Source organism: Chrysemys picta, chromosome 10 (genome assembly GCF_011386835.1).
Source record: "Chrysemys picta bellii isolate R12L10 chromosome 10, ASM1138683v2, whole genome shotgun sequence".
Classification (NCBI taxonomy): Eukaryota; Metazoa; Chordata; order Testudines; family Emydidae; genus Chrysemys; species Chrysemys picta.
In genome coordinates this window covers 13,273,026-13,299,646 of record NC_088800.1, presented here as the reverse complement: position 1 = coordinate 13,299,646, position 26,621 = coordinate 13,273,026, and the positions used below count along the sequence as shown (strand labels likewise).

Genomic DNA, 26,621 nt, shown 5'->3' with positions numbered 1-26,621 from the left:
GGGGTCTCCTCCTCCAGCTTGGAAACTAGTTAGTGTCAAGCCCCCGGTGTTACATTGTAGCCAGTCAGTGGGAGTTACCTGGGGGGGCAGCATGGGCACCCGCCCGCCGGGGGATCTACAGTGACCTGGGGACACGCTCTGACCCCTGGGGCAGATCGCTGGCCAGTGAGTATCTGTGTACATTCATCTCCATCCCCAGCCCTGCCCTAGTGGGGGGAGGCAGCCTGAAGTGTGGAGAGAGACTCCCGGCTGTGAGAGCTGGTTCCCAGCGCCTGGGATAGCGCAGGAGAGGGTGCAACAAACTCTTGTCTGTGCGGTTGCAAACATGTCATTGGCAAAGTGCTTTGAAGAGGGGGGATCTGGGAGGCAGATCTCAGCTCGGGAGGAGGGGAGAGAAAGGGGCAGTGCGTGGTAGAGCTTTGATCGCGAAGAGACAACGGAGGTGAGGGCAGGATGTTTTCCCAGGTTTTTCTCCTATTTAGTTCCCGTCAGTAAATCATTCCAAGAGACTCTGAGAAAAGTAGCTGCAGTTAATGATGAGAGCCAGAGAGAGATTAGTTGATGTAAAAAGAAGAACAGGAGGACTTGTGGCACCTTAGAGACTAACAAATTTATTAGAGCATAAGCTTTCGTGGACTACAGCCCACTTCGTAGTCCACGAAAGCTTATGCTCTAATAAATTTGTTAGTCTCTAAGGTGCCACAAGTACTCCTGTTCTTCTTTTTGCGGATACAGACTAACACGGCTGCTACTCTGAAATTAGTTGGTGTCTTTCCCCTCTTTCAGGAGTGTTTGGATAATCTTGGAAGAACACTTCCTGGGGTGGTTTTTGTTGTTCTTTTTATTAAGCCTGGGTGGAGATTAATTTTACAGATTGGGGTTTAAGGCTGGGGGGAGGTTTAGAAGAAAATCCTTTTTTTCTCTCCGACTGACCGTGTAGTATGGAATTTGCTACAACAACCACTCAGTTTACTACACATATTTGTGTCTGAGCACCTGAATGTTCAGGTTTTGTCTGCCAAGCCCAAATCTTCAATGGATAGCTTCACAATCCTCTCTTAATAGGTCTACATTTACCTTTATTAAAATGTGCCGCTGGGGCGTGGAAAGACCCAACAATACGGTGTCAGACTATTCGGTGACAGCGTGAACTCAGCATGCTGTCTGCGGATACTTGGATGTATTGCTTTCTTGTCATCCTGGAGCACCGTACAGGTTGTATACATTTAGAACGTTAGCAGTGAAATATTTAACAAATGCTTGAGGCATTTGGCTTTTTAAAACAAAAAGCTGCCGTTTACACCTAACCTACGAATACTGCAATGTTGATTCATTTTTTGTTTGACTCTAAATCTATCTCTGTAAAACTACTTACGGATCAATGGACCCTGCTCTAGTGATCCTCCCGATAAAATAACGAGCTGCAGAAATAGCAGCAGCAACAATTCTGAAAGTTTGCAATTGTGTGTAAATGGCTGACTCAAACTGGCTGAGTGTTACAGCTCCCTGTTCTGTTAGGACAGCATCTGCCATGTCACCCTGGCCTTCCCTGGGGCCCTCATGTACTTCAAAAGTTACAGCTATTTTTTTCATAAGCCCGTTAACACGGTTTGATTTCAGTCTTCTTTACTCCAAAGAAAACAAACTCTGAGCTCAGTACAATCACTCCTTTCAGGAGGAGACATCTGTCCATTAGGGACACCTCTCCATATGGTATAGCCTGTCTGTTCAACCTCTCTCCTCCTCCTATGAGTGCCTGGGTGATTCCTCCTCTTGTGACCGTATACCTGGAGTCACCTGTATACCTTGCAACCCCTCGCTGTTCTTCAAATCCCTCCTCCAAATGCACTTCTCTCACTCCAGCACAGACACATGGTCCCAGAAAAAACAAGTGACTTCACTTTTACTGTCTAAACCTCGCTTCTCTTCCTCACCCCAGCCCCTTACCGAACATCACAAGACACAGGAAGAGAAACTCCTCGTTCGTCTGTAAAGCATCAGGTACAGTGCTGTATAAATATTAACACATAGCCACCACAAGTGCTGCTAGTGATTGCTGTCCTACTGGTGGTCCCTTCAGTGTAGGCATAAAGCATGCTGGGGGGAGGGGGAAAGAAAATGTGGGAGAAACTTGTGCTTCCTATTTTACCTGCCGCTCTCTCGTTTTCCCCTTCCTACTCCTGTTAGCCCATCCTGGGTCTCCTCTCCCCAGAATCTGGCTGCTGTTGGTGTAGGAACCTTTTTTTTGCAGCTCTGGAAGAGGCTCCCATTATCCTTTCCCCTCCTCTGTTTGCTGGTTCAAATCGAATCTTATCCGAAAACAAATCGTGTCTTTCCCCTCTGTAATTTCTCTTGCCATTTGCTACCATTGATCTCTGTTGATGAGGTGTGTTGGGATAAGGTTTGTATGGAGGTTTGCTGTGCGCAATGAAGGTGCCTGGGGTAACGACGGCTTGCAGCGTTCCTCTTTAAAGTAGTCTCATTGTCTCGTTATTTATATTATTGGAGTGCTGAGGACTCCCAGTCATGAACTGGGACTCCATTGCACTGGGAGCCGTACAAACACAGAACAAAAAGACAGGTCCTTGCCCCCAAAGAAACAAGATTCTTGTGTCCAAACCCAGCACCAAATTCACTCCAAAAGGCTAACATCCAAACCGTAGTGTAAACGTACACGACTTGAAGCAGCGCCACCAAGAAACTAGCTCTTTCTGCCCTTCTATTGGTTCAATATAGGATAGAGAAGAAAAAAGCTATTAGTCCTAATAGCCAAACCCCCTCTCACCCTCAGTCTGTGCTAAATTGTTCCCTGTGGTAGAATCTCTTGTGCTGTGTTCAGCCTGTGGCTCGCGTGATGGGGTTTGCACCACGTTCCTGAGAAACATTCACTGCATGTGTAGAAAAGAAGAGAGGAGGCCAATTTAATATCATACCAGTGAAGGAGCAGGGTAGTTAAGTGTATGAGAGAGATGGCTCGGGGCAAATTTACTCTGTGTGTTGTGTATACACTGTGTGTGCTATATGGTTTCGTGGTGCTGGAGGGAGGACCATGACCTTGCCATGTAGTGTCAAGGCCAGGAAAGAGTATAACTTGTTGTTGTTGAGTGATGATTGTATTACTACCCCTGCAGGGGAAATTGCCTCCTGTACAAACTCATTGGGACTCAAAGTAATCTTCCCTGATGGCCAGTAATGTTTTTAGGAAATGTTTATTGGGTGATGGGTTGGAACAGGAGAGGCATTATGTGGTGGCAACTTGTCTGTGGGGGTGGAACAGCACAGGCAGAACCTGGTCAGATGTGGAGGGAGATGGGAACAGGACACAAGGGTACAGGTCAGGCAGGTCCTGGCCACATGTATGTGTAAGTGGACCAGGAGGGGCAGACCTGGCCTGGTGGATCTGTGGTGTTGGAATTGCTCATTGGACAGATGAGTTGCTGAAAGGGTCAGGTTAGAAATACAAATGTCAGAGCTTATTAGCAAGAGCCAGATTTATTCTCATTCTTTATAGATCGTAATTGAATTCAGGCAAATGTAGTCAACATTGCTTAAACTTTGGCTGCTAGAATGCCTGCTAGGATGTATTTAGCAGTAACAAGCTGCGCCAGCGCCCCTGGCGGGACCTTTAACCACCATCACATCAATGTATCTTTGCTCATCAAGTTTTACATCCCCATGGTGGCTGTTAGCACCAGTCCAGTGAGCAAGGGCTGCTTCATCATCCCTTCCACTGGGTACATTGCTTCCCTTGTCCTAGAATACTCTGACCGAGCCATCCCAGCTTGCCTGCTTGCAAACGCTTAGACTCAGGAGAGACAGCCGGTTTTATCTGATAGCCTATGAGCCCCAGGCCAGGCAAGCTTCATACTGCAGCCCATTGGAAATCCCTTTGATCTATTGTTGATTGGTGCAGAGGGGAGTGTAAAACATCATGTAAGGTAACATGAGCAGCTGTGATACTGCTGACCCAGTAATTCAGGGGTTGGGTCATGTGGGTTGATGCACATGTAGCCCTGAAAAGTTAGTTCGGAGCCCTTTATCTCTCAGAGTAACACTCCCACCTCCTTTAATCCTTGCTAAGAATGTTTTTTAATTTCTAAATCTTCCCTTCTGGCTGGGGGGCGGGAGGGAGGGTCCCTTCTTGCTCTCCTTAAAGTCTTTAATCTTCTTCAGGGGTTGGCATTTTTGCTGGCCAGCGCTGAATTCCCTCCAGTGCCCATCAACACCAGTGAGTAATCATCTATGGAGACACAAGGTCCTCCCATCTTCACGGACTTGCGTGGGGCGCTGAACCCCTTCCAGTGTCTGGAAATTGTACGCAAGATCTCCTGGCAGAGCAATACAGAGCATCAGGTTATCTGACTGGGAGCTGAATTTAAATTCTGGATTGAAAGCTGTGAGGAGAACCGGGCCTTGTTGATAAGAAAATACATGGTAGAGGCTCTGGTTGACCCTATGAGCCAAGCCCCCTACTTTGCCAACAAATTTGTTTGTGCTCGTAGTCAGGGATGGCCTGTGAGCAGAGGGCGGGAAGATCTGCCTACCCCCTAAAGTTGCAGCATCTTCAACAGTCACTCTGCCATCACCTCAATGGACCACCTCTCGCCCAGTGCACATCCACTGGGAGCTGCGTGGTTCGGTACCATGTGCGGGCATTTGAAGTAGACACCTCTTCTTCCAAGTGTGTAGCAGCTAGGCTCTCTTTCAGGGGACTCTCTCGTGGAGATGGACACTGTGATCAAATGGGACATTTCCATTCCGGGCCCCTGTGAGCTTAATTTGGGAGGCGGGCAGGGGGGATGGAGACAGACTGTAGCTTCATCTGCAACTCTGCCTCATTTCACAAATAGATTGTGATGGATCTAGCTGAATGGAATTCATTCACTCATTGAGCTGGAAGGCAGGTTTCGGGGCGGGGGGAAGCTCACAGCAGCTCCTGAAATGAATTCCGGGCTTTGAAAAGATCTGCTGGGCTGAGACATTAAAAAGCTTTTGTCCACAGCCTTAACTGTTGCTCAAAACATGATTTCTCCTGGTTGGATAATGGCAAAAGGATGGGGGGAGGGGTATCCCCAGGACTACAAAACCAGAGGGTTTAATAATGAGCATAGACTTATCCACCTTTATTGCCTCTGGAGGTGGCTTAATAAGAAGGTTTACAGAGCATTCACTGTGGAGGGTGGGGAGCGGGTTGGTCTACACACAAGCTTGCACCAGTTTAACTGAAGGTGTGTTCTTAAACCAAGTTTGTCTACAGACACTCTTATTTTGGTCTGGGGGGGGCTTATTTTGGTTTAGCATAATCCATTTTTATAGGCGGCACCAGAATCCCCTTTTCCTCCGCCCCTGCCAGATGCAATAAGAATTCTGCTTTCTGCTCAGTACTGCGTGAAACATAGCTCATGGTTTTTGGGACACAGGCATTTAAAAAGCCTTTGTGATAGCCTTGGAACTGGAGTCTCTGCAGGACATGAGGGCAGGTTGGTACAACATGATGGAGCATGTTCCTGGACAGGCTGGAATATGGAATAGTGATGACCAGAGCACATTTCTGAGTTCAGATCCATGTGGATAAGCACGCAGAAGTTCAGATGCTTGCCCAGACCTTCTCCAGACGATCCCTGCAGATTTGGGCTTGGAAAACCGCGTGGTTGCTGTTTGAGTCGAATCGGTACAAATGGAACAGCATTTTGCATTGGATTTCTGCCTCCCATCCAGGAAGTGCAGGGCTGCCATGAAAACATGAAATAAGAAGGAGGAAAAAATTGTCAATGGCAATCTTTCAGATGGCAAAGATTTGGGTTGACTCAGAGCTTCAATTTTTTGGTCCGGTTGACCTTCCTTGCTTTAGGTGCCTATATCTGAATGAGATGTGTTTATAAAAGAAAGGTACTGTACCGTGCCAGTGAACCAGTTTCTGTTCTGTTACACAGGTGTGAATCCTAAAGGCTTGTCTGCACTACCGGCTAACCCGGCGCCACTGCAATCAATGCAGCAGCGTCAACTTAGTGCAGTGTTTCCCGAACTTGGGACGCTGCTTGTGTAGGGAAAGCCCATGGCGGGCCGGGCCCATTTGTTTACCTGCCGCGTCCGCAGGTTCGGCCCGATCGCGGCTCCCACTGGCCGCGGTTCGCTGCTCCAGGCCAATGGGAGCTGCTGGAAGCAGCGCAGGCCGAGGGACATATTGGCAGCATCCAATGACTCAGTGGTTGTGAACTGACACCTTAATAGAAGGTCCATGGCTGGAAGCAGGTGTGGCGTCTCTTTAACCTGGCAGGACACTTCTTTCCATTCTATCTGGCAGCTGGCCAGGTTTCACTGTCAACGTTTTCTGTATTGCACTAAGTGTGGGTTGCTATTTTTACGCCTCTCATCTCAAGTACTATTTACTGGAAGATGTAATTAGTAACAAGTGTGTCTGTTTGGGGCCAGCCTAAGGGGACAGGAGTGCATTGCTGCAGCCAGAACATAGGGAGCTGTGAAAGTTTAGTATCGAAGGCAGATCCCATTGTATGTGCAGGGACAGACCAGTGTCTACTGAACAGCACTAGTGGGATTGCAGGTTTGGAGCCTGCAAGGAGGAGTATTTATTCCAGAGATGTTGAGCTGTTTATGTGAAGTGACGTGAAAGTGGCATATATGCACCAAATCTTTAAAACTCCCATTAGAACTGCTGCTGACATCTCCAAAAGGGAGGATTTATTCCCCTATCTTGTCTATTTGCCATCTCCCTTCTGTCTTTCTCAGCAAGATTTGTTTTCCCCATTGTGTCTGCTATTTTTGATTCCTGTCCAAATGTTTGATCCAGGTCTTCTTGAGTAATGGACTATGTGAATAATTGGAACTCACATTTAAAGGGCGCACATCATCCTAACCCATTTTACAGAGAGAGTGCGCGTGTGTGTGTGCGAGCGTACACAGGAGGATCAGTTTCCCTAATGTGGAAATGCAGCCATGTCTGGTGTGCAATGGACAACTCTTTTAACAGTGCAACTGTTCAGGACAGGAAGTGAAGAACACACTATCCAGATGAAACTGCGGGTGAATGTTAATGTCCTAGACTCAGAGAATAACAGCCTAGGAACCTAACAATGGGGATGGGAGAGCGGAAAAGAAGGGTGCAAAAGAGAAGCTGATCTTCGGCTGAGGTCAGGAAGAAATTTCCCCTAAGGGTTGTATTGCAAAATTTGGGTGATTTTCCGGTGTTTTATGCCTTCCTCTGAAGTATCCAGTGCTGGCCCTTCAGGCAGGCCAGTTCCGATGTGGAAAGAAAGGCTCATGGGCGTATCCTGGTCCAAGACAAAGCAGTAGGAGTGTGGTTGACTTCCGTGGGAGCAGGTTTTGGTACTACGTGGGTGAGCCTTGTGTCACTATTGCCTGGATGCTGACACTCTGCTCTCCTGCTTGCCCTGGGTGCCAGTGCTACTCCAGGACAGCCCAGTGGATATGGAAGGTCTACATCTCCTTGCAGGTCTACTGGTGTGACTCCCTTGATTACACTACAGATGTACGGGTGTAGCCGAGAAGAGCATTGTACCCAGTAATAGATCTGAAACTGTGGTGCCCGAGGCCAGATGCTTCTGGCATTTTCTTTAGGGCTATCTACTGCCCTGGCCCATGTGGCTATATTCATTTACCGCTGATCTGCACATTTGTATTTATACACTGGTGGCTGAATTTCCCTATCCCTCCTTAAGGCTTCCTCCAGGTTTGTGAGAAGTGGGATGATTTGTGGTTATTGGTGCAGAGATGAGAGTAAAACACCATGTAGGATACTGCTGTGGCCTGACCCAGTAACTCATGGGTTTCCCAGATTTCCCAGGAGTACCAGTGGTATTATACTACCGGTGCCCCAGTGCCCTGCTTTTACAGATCAGTGGTTTCCTTCCAGTCTGTGCTGCTGCTTCCATTGCTGCCTTGCCCAGAAATATGTGTGCCGGTGACCCTGTCCTTGTTTCTCTGAAGGTTTTAAAGTCAGAGCACCTGCCACAGCCCATGTGAAAAGAGACAAAGACGGTGACAAGAACAGCAGAGGCAGCAAAAAGCAAATAGAATAAATTAAAGGGGAAATTGAGATCTTCTAAGCCAATGCCTTTGATCTGAAAGCTGCCTGGTTAGCATTTAAATGCTAATGAAAGCCCCTCCTGAAGCCAGGAGGAGCAGAACCCTGCAATGAGAACCCTGGTTTTCCAGCCTCCAAGGTTGCATGGGAGTTTTCTCCCAGGAGTTGTGAACCGTGTGAATATCAGACCTCAGTGACTCTTAATGCTGTAGGTAGTTTTTAGTAATGATGGTAGAATAGAAAGCAACCCTTAAAAGACTCCCCCAAGCCCTGTATTGGGACTATAAGCACAGGGTTTGGTTCACAGTGGTTCACAGGGTCAGGGTTCCTCATGCATGTTCAGGCAGGGTTTGGCAACAACATTTCTGAATGACAACGTTTCACACTTTTTAGCAATTGTTGGACCAGAAATTCATAGCAGGGATCTTGTTACTTGCTGTTTTATTTTACAGGAGAATACCGAATAAACAAACTCGGTTGCCCAGTCAAGGAGCAGAAACGATATCGCATGATTTATTAGACCAACCACGCACCACAAACTGTGCAATCAAACTGTTTGTGAACAGCTCTCAGGCTGTAAAGCGATTTGTTCAAACCGCTTGGTAAATTCTTACGGATACTGGAAGTGTTGGGAGGTTCATGGACAACCTGGTGGCTTAAAACAAAAAAAGCTACATTTACTAAAGCATTGGCCCTGCTTCTGAGTTGGCCCTTCAGAATGCAGAGCTCACATAGGGATAGAGAGCAAAGGTAACTCTAAGGCAGTGGTTCTCAAAGCCGGTCCGCCGCTTGTTCAGGGAAAGACCCTGGTGGGCCAGGCTGGTTTGTTTACCTGCCGCGTCCGCAGGTTCGGCCGATCGCGGTTCCCACTGGCTGCGGTTCGCTGCTCCGGGCCAATGGGGGCTGCGGGAAGCTGCGCGGGCTGAGGGACATACTGGCCGCCGCTTCCTGCAGCTCCCATTGGCCTGGAGTGGCGAATCGCGGCCAGTGAGAGCCGTGATCGGCCGAACCTGCAGACGCGGCAGGTAAACACACCAGCCTGGCCCGCCAGGGGCTTTCCCTGACTAAGCGGCGGACCGGCTTTGAGAACCACTGATCTAAGGTCCCTTTGTGCCTCCTGGTTTCTTGGCCCCACCAAGAGCTTCCCAGCCCAACTTAGAGCACAATCAGGAGAGGCTCTAAATTATAGCAGCCTCCCTCAGATACCTACAGGCTACACGGCCAGCCCGGAATACCTGGAACTCAGTGAGCTTCAGCCATGCCCTCCAGCCCCAAGTCACCTCTAGTATCGATCGGGTTGCAAGGTGGGATGTAGGGATGCTCCATTATCCCAGCACCACCAGGGAAGCCCCTTTACACAACAGTTCCACTTTCTTGATGCCACCATAGCGGCTTTAAGTAGCCATAGCGGGTGAGAGAATCAGAGTTCTAGGTCTCACCTTTCTCCCTGGTTCTTTAGTCTGGCTTTTGTCGTCTCCAGGGACTCTTGAGATACTTTTATTTGTGCTCTGGAATCAGGGGTGCCTGCCCTCCCCGTGACTCAGTTAACTTTCATCTTTGGCTTGGGTTGCTGCCATGGGTGCTGTCCTCGCTGAACGGGTGTGTGAAAGGCTGTCCAAAGCCCCCTCCCCGTGCTGCTGTGTCGTAAGAACTCTCTCTCCTAGATCTACTAGGCTGAGACTGACCAGAGCCAGGGAAATATTCTAGCCAGCAGACAGCCTTGGCTAGCTGACAAAAAGGCTGATGTTCCCAGGCCCTCATCTATATGGAAGAAGGGCCTCCGCCTGCCTCCGCCTGCCCTGAGATCCTGTGAAGACAGTGCCATCATTATTTATTTTGTATAACTCCCTTTAAAAGAACAAAATGACTGCAACATATGAGTGCATCCCAGGCCCACTTTGCTCAGGTCAGGTCCTCTGCTATTTGAGCGGTAGCTTCCATTCTAATGACTGCCCCTGTCCTACCCCGAGGGCACTGGCTGCTATGCTCTCAGATAGCCCTTTGAGCTTTGCCTAGCAGGTGGGAGGTTGGAAAGGGACACTGGCAGATTTCTGTGTGCAGAATATTCCTAATCTGGAGTGTCCCATCTTACTTTGGTAGCTCTAGATCAGGGGTCGGCAACGTTCGGCACGCGGCTCGCCAGGGTAAGCACCCTGGCGGGCTGGGCCAGTTTATTTACCTGCTAACGCGGCAGGTTCGGCCGATCGCGGCCCCCACTGGTTCCGTCATAACCTAGGGCCAAATGCTGCTCTATAAGTTTCTGCTTCAGCAAAGCACTTAAGGATGTGCTTAATAGTAAGCATATGCTTAGGGTGACCAGACAGCAAATGTGAAAACTCGGGATACGGGGTGTGTGTGTGTGGGGGTAATAGGATCCTATATAAGGCTCTGGAAAAGTTATCCTTGTCCCTTTCCCCTTCTGGGCTCTTCTCTTTGTTTCTATGGCTGTTCTGTGTGAATTGCTTAACATTTGGTTTGATGATCTGCGGAAAATTAACACATCCACTCACTGCTCAGGTCTGGTCTTCAAAGGAAGCACTAGATTGGGAGGGTGTTTTCTGAGGGTGGAGGAATGGGAGCTGGAATCAATAGCTTTTAGCAGACTCATAAATGTTTCATTTGTATTCCTCAGTTTGGCCAGGGGCGCTGGAACAATTTGTATTGTGGGGGTGCTGAGAGCCGTTGAACCAAACTGTAAACCCGGCGTATAATGGAATCCGCTTCCAGCACTGCTACCGTAGTTTCAGCATCTCTGAGTTTGGTGCTGTAAAATTGTGTCACCAGAATCCACATTAACCCTTAGAAATTTGTACTAGCCCTGAGGTGGGTGTAGAATAAGCATCCTGATGATGCTAGAACATTTCCCCTTGCCGCTCAGCTCAACCACTTAATAATGTGATTTCCTGCCCAGTTCTGGAGCCCTGCATTGAAAATTGCCTCTGCTCACAAGTCAAATGAGTATTGCGGCCTCAGCCTGGGACCTTGGGGATATTTGCTAGGAATCTGAGAATGTTGAATACAAATATAATCAATAGCGGCCTGATTTGGGTCAAAGATCCCACAGCCGCAGCGACTCTGCGTTATTTACGTTGTACTGTTTGGGGACTGGGAAGTCTAGGGAGACTTCCTCGGGGCCTATAACTTGGCCCATTTACGTCTGCCCTGCAGAACGCTGTAAGGGAGGCGGGGAGAGGCAGAAAACACACAACTCAAAACATAAATAAATCCTAATCAATAGGAATAATTCTGTTTGAGGCATTGGAAAGTGTCTGAGCAGCTTGTGGTTAAGCCTGTGTCTGGCTTATCTGCAGCCAGGCTCTGTGAACCATGGGAGTGTTGAACTGCTTCAGAGTTTCTGGGAGGTCAGTGTCTCAGCTTTGTGTCCTGTGGGGCTGCTAACCTGCCATTGGCCTCGGAGAGGTCACCGCCTCTCACCCACAGTGGGTTATTCAGAATTCCTTACTTGACTCCTGCCCTGTAAATCACAGGGTGTGCTATGCACTCTCCCTCTCATGAAGCCAGCAAAGCATGAGTACACGACCCACTTGTCATCCAGGGTTTGTTGACTCTTCCGACATGAGCTGCGGATTTGACTGTCTCCCCTGGGTTGGATGTCTCAGAGCCTAGCAGCTGACTCGGAACCGTGAGCTCCATTAGCAGTGTTGAGACCGTACTCTGATCTAGCTGACTTGCGAGGGCAGGGACCTGTTGGCTTCATGATGAACAGAGGATTTTATTCATTCAGTGTTTTTCCAACCCTTGCGATACTTGGTGCTTTTTCTTAACGTCCCAACTTCTGGAATCGAGGGGTGTCATGAGAATCTCACTCTTTCCTCCCTCTCCCCCCAGGAAAGCTAAGTTTCTAACCTTGGTGATTACAGAGAAAAGCTTGACAATGTGAGCTGAGTGCCTGTTCAAGGCTCATACAACTAGAAGGCAAATAAAAAGCTCCCCAAATCATTCCTTTAAACCAACATTGTTTTATGGTTTCATGATTTTGGGGCCTGACTTATGGTGTAACCTTGGCCCTAGCTAAAAAAGCAGAACAATAATTACAGAGAGAGGTTTTTAGGGCGGAAGAGGTGAAAAAGAGAAGAGCAGCTCTGGTATGGAGGTGTGGGGGTGGTGGTCATAGTTGGACACTACTTTAAAGTTAACAAGTTTGCTTCTGAATTAGGTCTGCCTTCCCAAGATCCTGATACTTGCCCAGTTTGTTTCTGTCTTCACTCCCAGCAAAATCTAATTGAAGAAGAGCAATCTATTTGCACTGCGTGCAGCCTTTACAGCCCTTACCAACTGTCTGGGAACCACTGTCAGACGCAGCCTGTGGATATGCATTTAAAGAGCAAATATCCCTGTACTTTGGAGCAGTGTGAACCCAGATCTGCATCTGACCTTTGCAACTTGGCCCCATTTCTATCTATCATGTTTGGACTTATCTGCCTGCTCCCTAAACCCAGACTCTAGCTGTGTGTGTGTTTTGTTTTCTGGCAAAATGAAATAAAACAATGTTTGACTTTTGGTAAGACAGTGTCACCTCTTAATGTTTGTTACAAGCCCTTAATATCAGACACTGGGGATGCAGGGGGGGGGTGCTGTAGCAACAGGATGTTTGTAATGGGATGACATCAGGATGGCAGTTGTGGGGTTTTGTTTTGGGGCTTTGACCCGTGAGCTGGTTGCTCAATGAAGTAAAGGGGGGTGTGGTTTGTCAGACTGAAGCTGCATCTGTGCGGCTGCAGACTTGTCTGTCTGTCTCTCTAAGCTGTATTCTTTAGCTCTTCTTATATTCTTTGCAACTGACAGACTGGCTTTTAGTGACTTGCAATTTCTCTCTTAAACATGTTATTTTCCAGCAACGCTGATGGATGTGCCTTCGGCATTTCCTTTGTGAATTATGGACTAAATTTTCCAGTCTAAGCCTCTGGTTTTTGTATGTTTACAACATACAAATCAATCAGTCAGCCTACCGATTACCTGATTTACACTTTCAGAATAGGATCATTTGCATAGTTGTGCCTGTGCATTGGATGTAGGTGGAAAAATGCAGACTGACTGAAAATGCAGCCTTGGATATTTTAGTTCCAGTGTTTCTCAAACTGGGCCGCCGCTTGTATAGGGAAAGCCCCTGGCGGGCCAGGCCGGTTTGTTTACCTGCCCCGTCCGCAGGTTCGGCCAATCGCGGCTCCCACTGGCCGCGGTTCGCTGCTCCAGGCCAATGGGAGCTGCTGGAAGTGGTGGCCAGTACGTCCCTCGGCCCGCGCCGCTTCCAGCAGCTCCCATTGGCCTGGAGCAGCAAACCGCGGCCAGTGGGAGCCGCGATTGGCCGAACCTGCAGACGGGGCAGGTAAACAAACCGGCCCGGCCCGCCAGGGGCTTTCCCTACACAAGCGGCAGCCCCTGTTTGAGAAACACTGTTTTAGGCCAAGCAACTTCTCAGATTCCATCGTCCAAACTCAATTTCTCTCCCCCAAAGGCCATTGTGGGTATGTCTACACTGCAAAAAACCCAGCAGCAGTGAGTCTCAGAGTCCGGGTCAACTGACTTGGGTTTGCACTATGGGGCTAAAAAGAGCAGTGTAGACGTTCTCACAGGCTGGAGTCCAGGCTCTAAGCCCCATCCCCCTCACCGGGTCTCAGAGCCCGGGTTCCAGCCCAAGCAGGAATGTCGACACTGAGCTTTGTCATATTCCCTGAAACCTGCCTGTTCTACAAAGTAGATGAGTCATGTGGAAGAGTCTGCTGGGACTCATCAGCCAGGAACTAAAATTAGAAGGATTTTGCCAAATCTGTTGAAATCTTTGGTTCCCTCTAATAGCTAGATACCCCATAAATGAATACGGTTGCAATCGCCTTTCCTAAACCTGTAATAATCTCGCCACCAGAAGCCAATATGACATGAACTGAGCCAAGAACAGGCCAGAACCCTTTACCCTAAATAGACTGTTCTCTTTAACAAGGAAAAATAAACATTGCGTGGTTTATGTGTTTGCCCTCCAGGGGCTGTTGAGAAAATTTGCCATTTAGTTTGGGGCTTTGGTTGCTGCATTTCGCTTATTCCTTGTTGATGCCAAAGTGCAGAATTCTCTGTTTCTGCCATTATTCCCCAAAATTAAATTTTAGAAGAATAAGCGAGACTTACAGGGTGCTCTGTGGCTGGAATATCTGGGGGGTGCTGCAGGTCAGGACTCAGGAGCTCTGGCAGAATTGGGAAGGACCCAGTGCTGGGACACCAGAGTAGGTTTGAGGTGTGTTGGCAGATCAATAGGGAGAGGGAATTTAGCACAGAAGATGCCCACTCTCTACTGCTGGCTCTAGATAGTGCTGTCGGTCTCTCTCATCTATAAGCACCACTAATTCTTTTATTTTCTGTTCACTCCTTAGCAGACTGTGCCGCTGTCATCATGTCGGTCAGCGTCCACGAGAACCGTAAATCCCGAACGAGCACCGGCTCTATGAACATCTTGCTTTTCCACAAAACCTCCCACCCAGACTGCGTCCTGTCCCATCTCAACACCTTCCGGAAGCGCTGCGTGTTCACTGACGTCACCCTCTGGGCCGGGAACAGGTCCTTCCCCTGCCATCGTGCTGTGCTGGCTGCCTCCAGTAGCTATTTCGAGGCCATGTTCAGCAACGGCCTGCGGGAGAGCCTGGACGATGAGGTGAATTTCCATGATAGCCTCCACCCAGAGGTGCTGGAGCTGCTGCTGGACTTCGCGTACTCCTCCCAGATCATCATCAATGAGGAGAACGCAGAGTCCCTGCTGGAGGCTGGGGACATGCTGCAGTTCCACGACGTCCGAGACGCAGCGGCCGAGTTCCTCGAGAAGAACCTCTACCCTTCCAACTGCCTGGGCATGATGCTGCTCTCGGACGTTCATCAGTGCCGCAGACTCTACGAGCTGTCCTGGAGGATGTGCCTGGTCAACTTTGAAACAGTGCACGAGAGCGAGGATTTCAACAACCTCTCCAAGGACATCCTGCTGGACCTGATCTCCAGTGACGAGCTGGAGATAGAGGATGAGGAGAAGGTCTTCAGGGCCATCATTCAGTGGGTGAAGTATGACTTGGACAAACGGAAGGTGCATCTCCCAGAGCTGCTGAGGAATGTGCGTCTGGCCTTGTTGCCTTCCAAGTGCCTCAAGGAAGCCATGGCGTGCGAGGACCTGATCATGGCAGATGAGAGGAACAAGCTCATCATGGACGAGGCCATGCACTGCAAGAAGAAGATCCTCCAGAATGACGGGGTGGTCACCAGCCCCTGTGCCAGGCCCCGCAAAGCCGGGCACACCTTGCTGATCCTGGGCGGGCAGACCTTTATGTGTGATAAGATCTACCAGGTGGATCAAAAGGCAAAAGAGATCATCCCCAAAGCAGACCTGCCAAGCCCAAGGAAAGAGTTTAGTGCCTGTGCCATTGGCTGCAAAGTCTATGTCACCGGCGGGCGGGGCTCAGAGAATGGGGTCTCCAAAGACGTCTGGGTGTATGACACCGTTCATGAGGAATGGTCCAAAGCTGCTCCCATGCTGATAGCTAGGTTTGGGCATGGCTCAGCTGAACTGGAGAACTGCCTCTACGTGGTTGGTGGGCACACGGCGGTGGCTGGTGTCTTTCCGGCATCTCCCTCTGTTTCCTTGAAGCAGGTAGAGAAGTATGACCCTGCCTCCAACAAATGGACCATGGTGGCCCCTCTAAGGGATGGAGTCAGCAACGCTGCAGTGGTCAGTGCTCGGCTGAAGCTTTTTGTCTTTGGCGGGACCAGCATCCACCGGGACATGGTGTCCAAAGTCCAGTGCTATGATCCTGTCGTGAACCGGTGGGCGATCAAAGCAGAGTGCCCCCAACCTTGGCGCTACACTGCCGCCGCTGTTCTAGGCAGCCAGATTTTCATCATGGGCGGGGACACTGAATTCACAGCTGCGTCCGCCTACCGCTTCGACTGTGAAACGGACCAGTGGACGCGGATCGGGGACATGACTGCCAAGCGCATGTCATGCCACGCCTTGGCCTCGGGGAATAAGCTTTACGTGGTGGGGGGTTACTTTGGGACGCAGAGGTGTAAAACGCTGGATTGTTATGACCCTACCTCGGACACGTGGAACTGTATAACAACAGTGCCGTACTCACTCATCCCCACGGCTTTCGTCAGCACATGGAAGCACTTGCCAGCTTGAGAGGCATTGGGTTGGGCCCAGAATTCAGAAGCTTAACCGGGTAAGATTATATATATTTTTAACCTGATACTTCACCTCCACCTCCTAAAATCTGCATCCACACCCCATGTCAAGACAGCTGGATCTAGACTTGCTCCTGGGAATGCCACCATTTCCCTGTATTTACATTTGAAACAGAGAGGTGTAAACGGATAGAAGGCTGAGCAGGCCCAGGGCATTGTATGTTGATACCCCTCTGCTCTCATACCATAATTATTTCAAGCTTGCCCCTTCAGTATCTTGGAGGCTTAGAGTGCACCTCATCCACTTGTATCCCAGGGCAAGACAGAGAATATGTTTCAATCATGTCTCTAATAGTACTTGTATTCAACACCTTCTGGTAGGGTAGACACTGTGGTGATGAGCACTTAAGAACGGCATAGATAGTCTGTCCCTCTGCTAGCATCTGGGTAAGTGTTTCATGCTGATCAGGGCCGGCTCCAGGCACCAGCCCACCAAGCATGTGCTTGGGGCGGCGTCTGGAGAGGGGCGGCGCGGCAGGGTGCTCCGGCCCCAGAGCGGGCCGCGACTGGGCTCGCCGCCCTCCCCCCGGCGCTCTGGCCGCCAGGGAGAGCGGAGAGCCCCATCCGGGCTCTCCGCCCTGCTCCCGGCACTCTGGCTGCCGGGGAGAGCGGAGCTGCGGCGGGCTCGCCGCCCTCCCCCCGGCGCTCTGGACGGTCAGGGATTGTGGGCCCGCGGCCGGGCTCGGCACCTTCCCCTGCTGCGCTGGAGGGGGGGGAGGGGGGCGGCGGGGGGCAGCGGGGGGCTTTTTTGCCTAGGGCGGCAAAAAAGCCAGAGCCGGCCCTGATGCTCATAAGTAGGTATTAAAATGACTTAACCCTTGGCATGCTGGGAGGGAGGGCATGGATGTCAGTGAGGGGTAAAACAAATTATATTGTGTGTATCGTTCAGTGGATAAGGCAGGAGAAGCACAGAAGCCACGGCATATTTCCAGGGATCAGATGTAAATTTGTCACCAGAGCGGTTCCCTATCAAATTGAAACCCACCAGACTCCTGTGTGAGACATGAGTGGGAGGGAAGGGAATGTAATAACCCGAAGAAAAATGCATTTGCTGCGCTGCTGTGTGTGCATACAGGGACGGGCTGTGAAAGACGTTGATATTTGACCCCAGGTACGTACATTCTGAGGCTATTTTCCCCAGTTGGTTGAGTAACAGGGAAAGCACTGTTTGAAATGAGGGGCAGTGGAAACTTGGACAGGAAGCCTGGCAGCTGGCTCCCACCCACTCATCTCCAGTGGGCCATTTGGCTGCTATGCCGATGGCAAGATTTTGGTCTATGGTTTAACCTTAAAATCACCAACCTGTGTATATCGGCATCTGCTCAGTCTGTGCCAGGATGCAGTTCCCCGGTGAAAGGTGGCACTTCCTAAAATCTCTCCCATTGCGTGTCGTGATCCAAGTATTGATCTGGGCATCACTCCCTGGGGAATAATGCTGCCTTTGCAGCAAATCAAGCACCACTTCTGGCCCTGACTGCACAGATTCCTCTACCGCTGGGAGGTCTGCATGTGAGTTTGGAAGCCTGTTAAAAGCCAAATGAGAGAACCTGGAAGCATCTCCTGGGGGGATTGGCAAATTTCCTCTATAGGGTTTTCATCCCAAGAAGGTGGATGAGGGACTCCAGAGAGGATCTTCATTTGCACTGAAATCCTCCTTTCATTTTACACCTGGAGGGAAGAATGGTGCCCAAACACTGTAACGCCCTCTTGTTTCCCCCTGACGCTTAGTGTCACAGACACGTCAGGGGGGAAATGCAAGAGGGTGGTATTACAGCAGCCTTCCAGGGTTTCCCCTTCAACTTCTTCTGCCTGTACAGCTGGCATCAAAGGAGCTGCTGGCATTGCTGCCCCACTTGCCCGCTGCCTGCTTTTCATAGACATTTGGTGCATGATGGAAAAAGCACCCAAAACACCGAGTTGCTGTAGGATTCTGAGACGTGTCTGGCTTTGACCCGGCTGCACCATTTTGTAGGGCACAGCAAGGATGTGAGGGGTTAACATGGGATTGTACTGTGCATTCCCTGCGCTGAATGATAATGGCTTTTCCAAATACCCTTCTCACGGGTTGCCTAGCATCTGTCGCGGTGGCTCAGTAATGTAATTAACTGCCACTCGGCTATTAAATATCGCAGCAAAGAGTATGAGGACTCCATCATTTTCAGCTCGGGGCAATGGGGCCTCCCCTCAAGAGCCATCCTAGAGCTGAAAATTAATTTTCTCAGTGAGCTAGTGAACAGTAAACCTCCATGCCAGCCACCCAAGTGGGAATGGGGCTAGGGATTGCATTGGCTGGACTGTGATGCTTCGTCTACTGAATTCAATTTTGCTCAAGTCTCTGGATCTTTGCAAGGGATAGGGAGTTTATGCCCTGCATGCGCCAAACCCACTAACAGTTTTCTTTGTGATTATTTTTTTATTCAATTTAAAACTTTCTAGACAGAACAGTTTTTAGGTTTAAACATTCCCCAGTTGTCTGCAATCTCGAACTAGTGCATGAAAACCAGGAAGTGAAAATGACTAGCACGGCCACATTATTCAAGATGAGTGATCTGCAAAGAGCCACTGTAAATTCAATGTAGAGAATTAAAGGGTTTTGGCTAACCTCTGATGGATTATTAGTAACCCAAAGAAATAAGACATTTAAAAGCACAGGCATGCTAACCAGGTGTCCCTGTCCCTGATATATTTTAGCTTTTTCAGCCCATTATTTTTTAAACTAATTTGTTGTTGCGTCCTCTGTCCTGGGTGTCTGACAGCTCCTTAAATCAAAGCACACTGAGAGTTGAGAGTGAAGCCCATTCTGGAAAAGGTTTGCCCTGCATGTGTACCCCACAGTGCACCCCACAGTACACTTTGCCCTGACCTATACTGGGCCCTGGGCAAAAGCTGAGAAGGGTGCTCTGGGAACTGGTCTCTAATTTGGTTGATCCCAAATGCTGTTAGGAATCTGGAGAGGACATTACATGTATTGGTCTGTATTCCCACTGCGAACGTTGGGGGGTTCGTGGGGGTCAGTTGCAGCTTCCTGAATATGGGATTCTGTGCTGTCCCCAGCCCCAGTGTAGATTAGGAGAGCTGGGGTGTAAAGTAAGCCAGCTGGCTGGGCCCCCTAAGGACCATCCACCAAGCAGGGACAGCCAGAATGCAGCATTCTTCTGCTGTACCCGCTCTGAATTCCTCCCACTCCCTGATCCATTCTCTACACTGGGAGAAGCAGAGGGTGGCTGGGGGTGATGAGGGGCTGGTTCTTCTGGCTCACTGGGAAGTGCAAGGAAGAGCCAGCTGCATTCCACTCCCTTTGCTCCGCCGGGGCAGGCCAGGCCAGAGAATCTGACCCATTCTCTTCGGAAAGCTCTGTTCAGAGGCACTTCCTGTTTTTTCCGTCTTGGGAGGAACCTGCCACCCATAGACTTTTAATCCTTTTGAACTTGTGGAGTGTTTTGGCCCAGTCCCCTCTCTGCTGTACCTCATAGCAGGGGTTTGATTGCTACTGCCCTGTATGCAGTCCCATGGACCAGAGTTCTCAATAAGAAGCACCTACCCCCTGGCCCTTCTCTCTCCACCCTGGTACGTACCAAACCAAAGGGTAAGCCGTGCTTGCCCTTTAGAGGCCAAATGGAACTTTTGCCATCTTTGGCTGCTAATTCTTATTTGTCTAGAAGGTTTCCCTGTGATCCTGGTTGGAGCCCTGAGGATTTTCTCACAATCCATCCTTGCAGTCCCCTCCACTCGGAGCAAGGAAAGCATAGCAAGGAGTCCATCAGTACCACCCCTTATTCGTCTAGAGGGGTGGTTTTGAGTGACCCTACAGGGACACAATGTGCTTCCTCCACTGTCAAACACTGTTGATCCAGGGGCGTGAGACCAAGCCCAGAAATCAAACCCATGGGTTTGTAAAGCACCAGCACCAGGCGTTTTAACCCCGTGTTAAGAGCTGGAAGGTGCCGACACACAAATGGGAGTTTTTTCAAAGGCACAAATGGAAGTTAGGCACCTAACTCACAGTGGGACTTGGGTACCTAATGGCCCTTTATACGTTTGAAAAGCTCCCTGAAAAAGCCTGGCCCAAAAGCGCCAACCCTGCTTTAATTTAAAATGTAACAAACATAACAACAATGAATTGTTTCCTGCAGAAGGCTTGGCCTCCAATTTGGCCATGTTTAAGCCCCACGTGGTTGGCATCAGCCTACCTTTCAATGAGGATCTCCGTGCCCCCTCCAAGAATACAGTGTGACAATAATTTAGTGCTGATCGCAAGCCGTAATTCCAGGGATCAACCATGAGTAGCAGCTTAAAAAGCAAAAGCCTAATCTCTCCCACCGCAGAGCCCTCCAGCTGATGTGTGTGCCTCCAAGGGTCAGTGACCCATGAAATACCAGACTTTTGTCCGTGCTGTGTGGGAGGAGCTATGTAAGCATGGCAATCCACCCTCTTCCCATTTGGTGTCTCAGATGAGATTTAATCAAGTACTTCTTTTAAGACAAAACTCTCACCTTTCCTCTCCCACCGGCCCCTTATTATATTTATGGACATTTTCTGCATTAAACACACAGAATAAGACAACATAAAATTGGCTTAGCCAACTTTTGGCACTTCTATGGGAATCAGCTCATGACTAGCAGAATCAATGCAAAGAGGCAAATGCAAACTCCCAAAACCTCCAGTATAAATGCAAATCAGGAGCTGGGTTAACCGCTTAATACAGTGTTTCCCAAACTGGGGCCGCCGCTTGTTTAGGGAAAGCCCCTGGCGGGCCGGGCCCGTTTGTTTACCTGCCGCGTCCGCAGGTCCGGCCGATCGCGGCTCCCACTGGCCGCGGTTCGCTGCTCCAGGTCAATGGGGGCTGCTGGAAGCGGCAGCCAGTACATCCCTCAGCCCGCGCCGCTTCCAGCAGCTCCCATTGGCCTGGAGCAGCGAACCGCGTCCAGTGAGAGCCGCGATCGGCCGGACCTGCGGACGCGGCTGGTAAACAAACCGGCCCAGCCCGCCAGGGGCTTTCCTTACGCAAGCGGCGTCCCAAGTTTGGGAAACATTGGCTTAATAGAAATGTGCTGTAATAGAAATGGAAATCAAGCTGAGCAGTTAACATTAACGCAACACCAAATAAGGAGAACTTTGCTCCTCTATCAGTGGGTAACACTGAAAGGAGAGAATGTATAGCAGGGATCGGCAACGTTCGGCACGTGGCTCGCCAGGGTAAGCACCCTGGCGGGCCGGGCCAGTTTTATTTACCTGCTGAAGCGGCAGGTTCGGCCAATCGCGGCCCCCACTGGCCGCGGTTCGCTGTCCCAGGCCAATAGGGGCGGCGAGAAGCGGCACGGGCGAGCGATGTGCTGGCCACGGCTTCTCACCGCCCCCATTGTCCCGGGACGGCGACCCGCGGCCAGTGGGGGCCGCGATCGGCCGAACTGCCGTGTCAGCAGGTAAATAAAACTGGCCCGGCCCGCCAGGGTACTTACCCTGGTGAGCCGTGTGCCGAATGTTGCCGACCCCTGATGTATAGGAACAGAAGTCTCTCTCTCCAATTGATCTGTCCTGTGTGAGGAGCCCTCTATGTACCAATTCAAAAGCTATGCTATAATTTAATGGATCTCAGTCATAATGAGATTCATATCTGTAACAATTCCTTCCCGAGGTTATTTAATTACATCTTAGATTACAAGCATTTATAAAATGTAATTTACTGTTCATCCCTTCTCGTCTCTCTCTGCTGGGGGCAGTGAAGCAGCGTAGTCCGTTTCATCTTCTAGTGAGGCCGATTGTAATTCCTTGTGCACGGACATTGCTGTGTTTGCACGCTGGCTATTTTAGACTGACCTGTTTGAACTCTCGGGCCTTTAGAAACCACAGTTCAAAAACCTGCAAACGCTTAATAAAAGTTGCCCAGGGCGTGGCTACATAGGGTCAATTTAAAAAATGGACCATTCCTAAAATACTGTAGCTAACCCCCTCTCTGGGCAAGGCCTTATGTAGTTGTAGAGCAGCTGAGCATCTTGTCATTACTAAAGTGACCAAGTCACAGTGAATTTTTGACAGTGTCTCATGTGGAAACTCATTTGCCTCCACTGGATTGCAAAGGCAGGATAAGCAGTGGCTGCCGCTTGCTGCCGCTTTACAAGCAGATGTTTGTGTCTGAAGCCTGTTTATCTGGCAGAGTCAGGAGGGAGTGGTTGGCCTGCAGAGCCAGGTATATAAAAATCAAGCTTTTCCCAAGCCTGGGTTGGGGTAGACAAACACCTGGTTCGTTCATTCCATGCAGAACCTGAAGTCTGGCCCCAGGCTGTATGTATGAGCCCTTTAGATACTTATGTGATTGGTTTTTTAAGAGCGGGTTGGTGGGAAAATAGGAAGTATTTTTCCCTCCTCTCCAAAAAATTCCCACTTTTCTTCCATTTTTGCTCCAGTGTAATTTTGCTGGGAGTTTCCAGACCAGGCCTCCCAGTCTGTACCTGTTGTGAGCCGAGAATGCAGAGCCTCCAGTCCCAGGGTACAATCTAGACTAACGAGTAGCTGGGCCACCTCTGCTGTGTAACCTGGGATGCCCTTTGCAGCGCTTTGCTGCTGTAGCCTCCAGCCTGGACAGCTCACAGACAGCCTCCAAATCACTCCCAGCAATGTCTGTGTGTGTGCTGTAGCCAGCCAGCTACACCTATCGCACTTACCAGCCTTGCTTATACTGCAGCCTTAGATTTCCCCCAGAAATGTCTGTCCTGCACTGCCTAGCCTTCTCCTGGACAATACAAGTTTACATAAAGTCTCTTAGCTGTTTAATAGAAATAATATGCACCCAACTGGCCACCCTAAATGGAGTTTCCCAAACGCTTCAGATAAAACACTAAAACAGTGGTTCTCAAACTGGGGCTGCCGCTTGTGTAGGGAAAGCCCCTGGCGGGCCGGGCCGGTTTGTTTACCTGCCGGGTCCGCAGGTTCAGCCGATCGCGGCTTCCACTGGCCGGAGTTCGCCACTCCAGGCCAGTGGGGGCTGCGGGGCAAGGGATTTGCTGTCTGCCGCTTCCCGCAGCCCCTTTTGGCCTGGAGCAGCGAACCACGGCCAGTGGAAGCTGTGATCGACTGAACCTGCGGACCCGGCAGGTAAACAAACCGGCCCGGCCCGCCAGGGGCTTTCTCTACACAAGCAGTGGCCCCAGTTTGAGAACCACTGCAATAAAACAAGTTTATTTTCTTGTAACCATTTCTAACTTACATGCCTCATTACTTGTACTCACCTAAAATCTCTCTCTTTGTAGTTAATAAAGTTAAAACACCACTGGTACCTGACTTAACAAACTATATCAGATTCTCACCATATGATTTCAGCAGTCTTACTGGCCAAACTTCTTGGGTCAGGACCCCTTCTCTGAGTTCAACGAATGCTTCTTTGGTCTCTTCTGGTGCCGTGAATGCGATGGGCCGGAGGAAAGAGAGGGGTCGTCTTGGGGTGTTTGTCCCTCCTTTTTATAGTATCAGTCCCCCTCTTGAAAAACATTTCCAGCTAAGACAAAGAGTCTCTAAGGAAGGATGTTCCCTGCTGCTTTTTCCTCACCTGTTTGAGCATCCTTTGCTTCCCTTCCTGCTTGATGTCTCTACTTATTGCTTAAATGCAAATTTAGCAGAGCACACATTCCTTTGTTTGAGACAGACCTGTCTGCCAAACTCAGTGTGGAACATGTGTTACCATCACCGTACAGTGGAATCCTATAACTTCACATACAATGTTGCCCCACATATTTTATCAGGACAAGCAAATTATGAGTTTTCAGATGATACCGCACAAGGTGTACATAGTCAGCAGCTGCTCCAGGCACCAGTGCTCCAAGCACGTGCCTGGGGCAGCAAGCCCCAGGGGACGCCCTGCATGTTCCTGCAAGGGCGGCAGTCAGGCAGCCTCCGGCGGCTTGCCTGCAGGAGGTCCGCCGGTCCCGCGGATTTGGCGGCAATTCGGCGGCGGGTACGCCAAAGCCGCAGGACTGGGGACCTCCCGCAGGCAAGCCGTCAAATCCGCGGGACCGGGGACCTCCCACAGGAGCGCCACCGAAAGCCGCCTGCCTGCCATGCTTGGGGCGGCAAAAAAGCTAGAGCTGCCCCTGTACGTAGTACAGAGATTATTACAATAGTGTGCGGGGTGTGGACCCGGGTATATTCCGTCACATCCCCCCACCCCATTTCCATCAATGGCGGGGCTGTCATTACATCAGTGGCCCTGTAATGGGATGCAGTGAAGCAGGACTTACAAGAGCTGACAATACAAAGCCTTTTGAGATTCTCCAGACAAGTGAGAGAGTGGAGCCCCTCGTCTCCCTTGGGGATTCATTAGGCCCAGACGGGATCCCCCATGAATGGGAGGGACATGTTCATGGCTGTGGTAGATGAGTGATCTGGGTATTAATGAGCGTTCCCTTTCTTACTTCCTCTCTAGATGCCACTGTCGAATTCATCTCCCTTTCTCTCTGCTGGAGTCTGCACAGTGACCGAATGCTACCAGCCTCGCTCCTTACTGCCCCCACCCAAAGCCTGCAAAGGGTATTTTGCAGCCCTGCCCTGGCCCAGGGCATGGGAAAAGGGCTGACCTGAGAATGAAGGCTGAGAGGGGATGCAGCTACTCGAATGGCCGTGCAATCAAGCAACTGAAGGAGAACGGAGCTGAGAAAAGTGCTGGTGTGGAGGCCTATTGTGTCGGGGCTGTTTTCCATCGGGGCTCTCGTTTGTGGGAGTGGGGAGGGAAGGGGATTGGTTTTACTATGGTAAGAAAGATGAAGTGTCCGTGGACGCTGCTGTAAGCCTATTGAGTTGCAGGAAATGGATGTTGCTGCCACTACCTAAGGAGGCACAAGTTTGAATTAAACAGAGCGCAGTGGGAGCGCAGGACCTGTCCTGCCACCTGATTCCGCTGGAGTTCGTGCTAGGACCCCAGCAGGGTTTTCCAGTGGTTCTAAGAGCGCACAGCACAGTAACCCGACGAGGTGCTTTTTGTACTGGGGCACACGGGAGGGTTCTACACTTTTTAAAAGCGGTTAATTTTGCAGAGTGCTTTGTCGGTGATCCCGGGTCATTAGGACACTTCAAAATGATCCAAACCGAAGGGGAGTGTGAGACGGGTGGCTGTTGCCAGTGGGGCGGGGATTGGAGAATCCGACTCTGGGCTCTGCACAGATTGGAAAGGTAGCAGAGAGCCAGCCCCGTGCATGACCCAAGTACCTGCTCCTGTTGCCGGGCAGGGAAGCTGGCTGCTGAAACTTAAATTGGTAGCCCTTCAATGTTGCTAAAAAAAATCCCAGGAGGCCAACACCCCAGACAGCCAGGTAACTTGCAGGAAGAAGGCAGGGACCCGTTGTGCACATCAGAACATTTTCCTTCCGCATTCTACTGCAGTGTGTCGGAGGCCTGGCAGCTCCCTTCCCACAGCAGCTGGGGAGAGGCGTTGTACACCTGTCAGTGTGTCAGGATCTGGGTTAATTATGTTGCAAAGGGCTGACCTAAAGCTGGATAACACTCGCTGCACATTCAGAGCAGGTCTCTGAGCCGCTCCTCTGCATTATTACATCCCCTAAATCCTGGGTGTGTAGGAGGGAAGGGGGGTTTATCAGCAAATGAACAGGAACACGGAATTTACCATACCAGATCTGATCTACAGTCCAGTGAGAAGCATGTCCTGCCTCAACAGTGCCTAATACATGATGCTTCAAAGGTAAAGTATCACACAATTGGCAAGGTAAATTATGGGAGGGGAGTATTGGTAAAGAATCCATTCCCTACCCTGTGCTGGCACACCCTGATGGCTGTGGTTGCTGTACCCTCATCCCATTCTGCAGAGCTGCCACGGGTGTTGGTCATAAATTACCCATAAGCAGCTCTTAAGTTTCAGTGGCTGATCGCCGCGGGCCAGGGCTGTCAACGTGGCGGTGCGCTCTGCCTGCATTTTGTTTTACAGGACGTACCCATTAATTCTGAGTGACCCCCTTGTTCTCATCATGGATTAGGGCTCTTTGATAACAACTGTTTACAGCATGGACTACATTTCTTCCACACCGAGCCCGACCACTGCTGTCCGCAGGCCTGGCGGCTCCAGCATGCCTTTGCGTATTCTGAGTTTTCAATGGATGCGCTTAAGCTGCAGCCCAGCCAGCCAAATAGTGCAATGTACTGGAAACCCTTGACATGGCCTCAAACACAGATGCCTTTCAGGAGGGAAGAGCTCCCTTCCCTGCAAAGATGAGCACACCCTTTTTACACAGCCGCCTCGCTAATGGACTGAATTGTTGATTGATTTAAATGTTGGTTCTCCCCCGATGTCTGAGAACTTTAATAAAACAGTCTGGGGAGCCTT

General features: G+C 50.1%; 1 protein-coding gene across 6 annotated transcripts; it reads left to right on the top strand.

The window, feature by feature from the left end:
- KLHL25 (kelch like family member 25) lies at positions 1 to 26,621 on the top strand. Of its 6 annotated transcripts, none has more exons than XM_008165437.4 (5): positions 21 to 165; positions 1,066 to 1,215; positions 1,940 to 2,001; positions 14,449 to 16,275; positions 24,714 to 26,621. In XM_008165437.4, the coding sequence occupies exon 4, from the start codon at positions 14,466 to 14,468 to the stop codon at positions 16,233 to 16,235; it is 1,770 nt and encodes a 589-aa protein (XP_008163659.2). In that variant the 5' UTR covers positions 21 to 165; positions 1,066 to 1,215; positions 1,940 to 2,001; positions 14,449 to 14,465; the 3' UTR covers positions 16,236 to 16,275; positions 24,714 to 26,621. The 6 variants fall into 6 exon arrangements, with proteins under 6 accessions (XP_008163661.2, XP_008163659.2, XP_008163660.2 ...); XM_042856649.2 differs by having other exon boundaries at positions 63 to 165; positions 14,446 to 16,275; XM_008165439.4 differs by lacking the exon at positions 1,066 to 1,215 and having other exon boundaries at positions 1 to 165.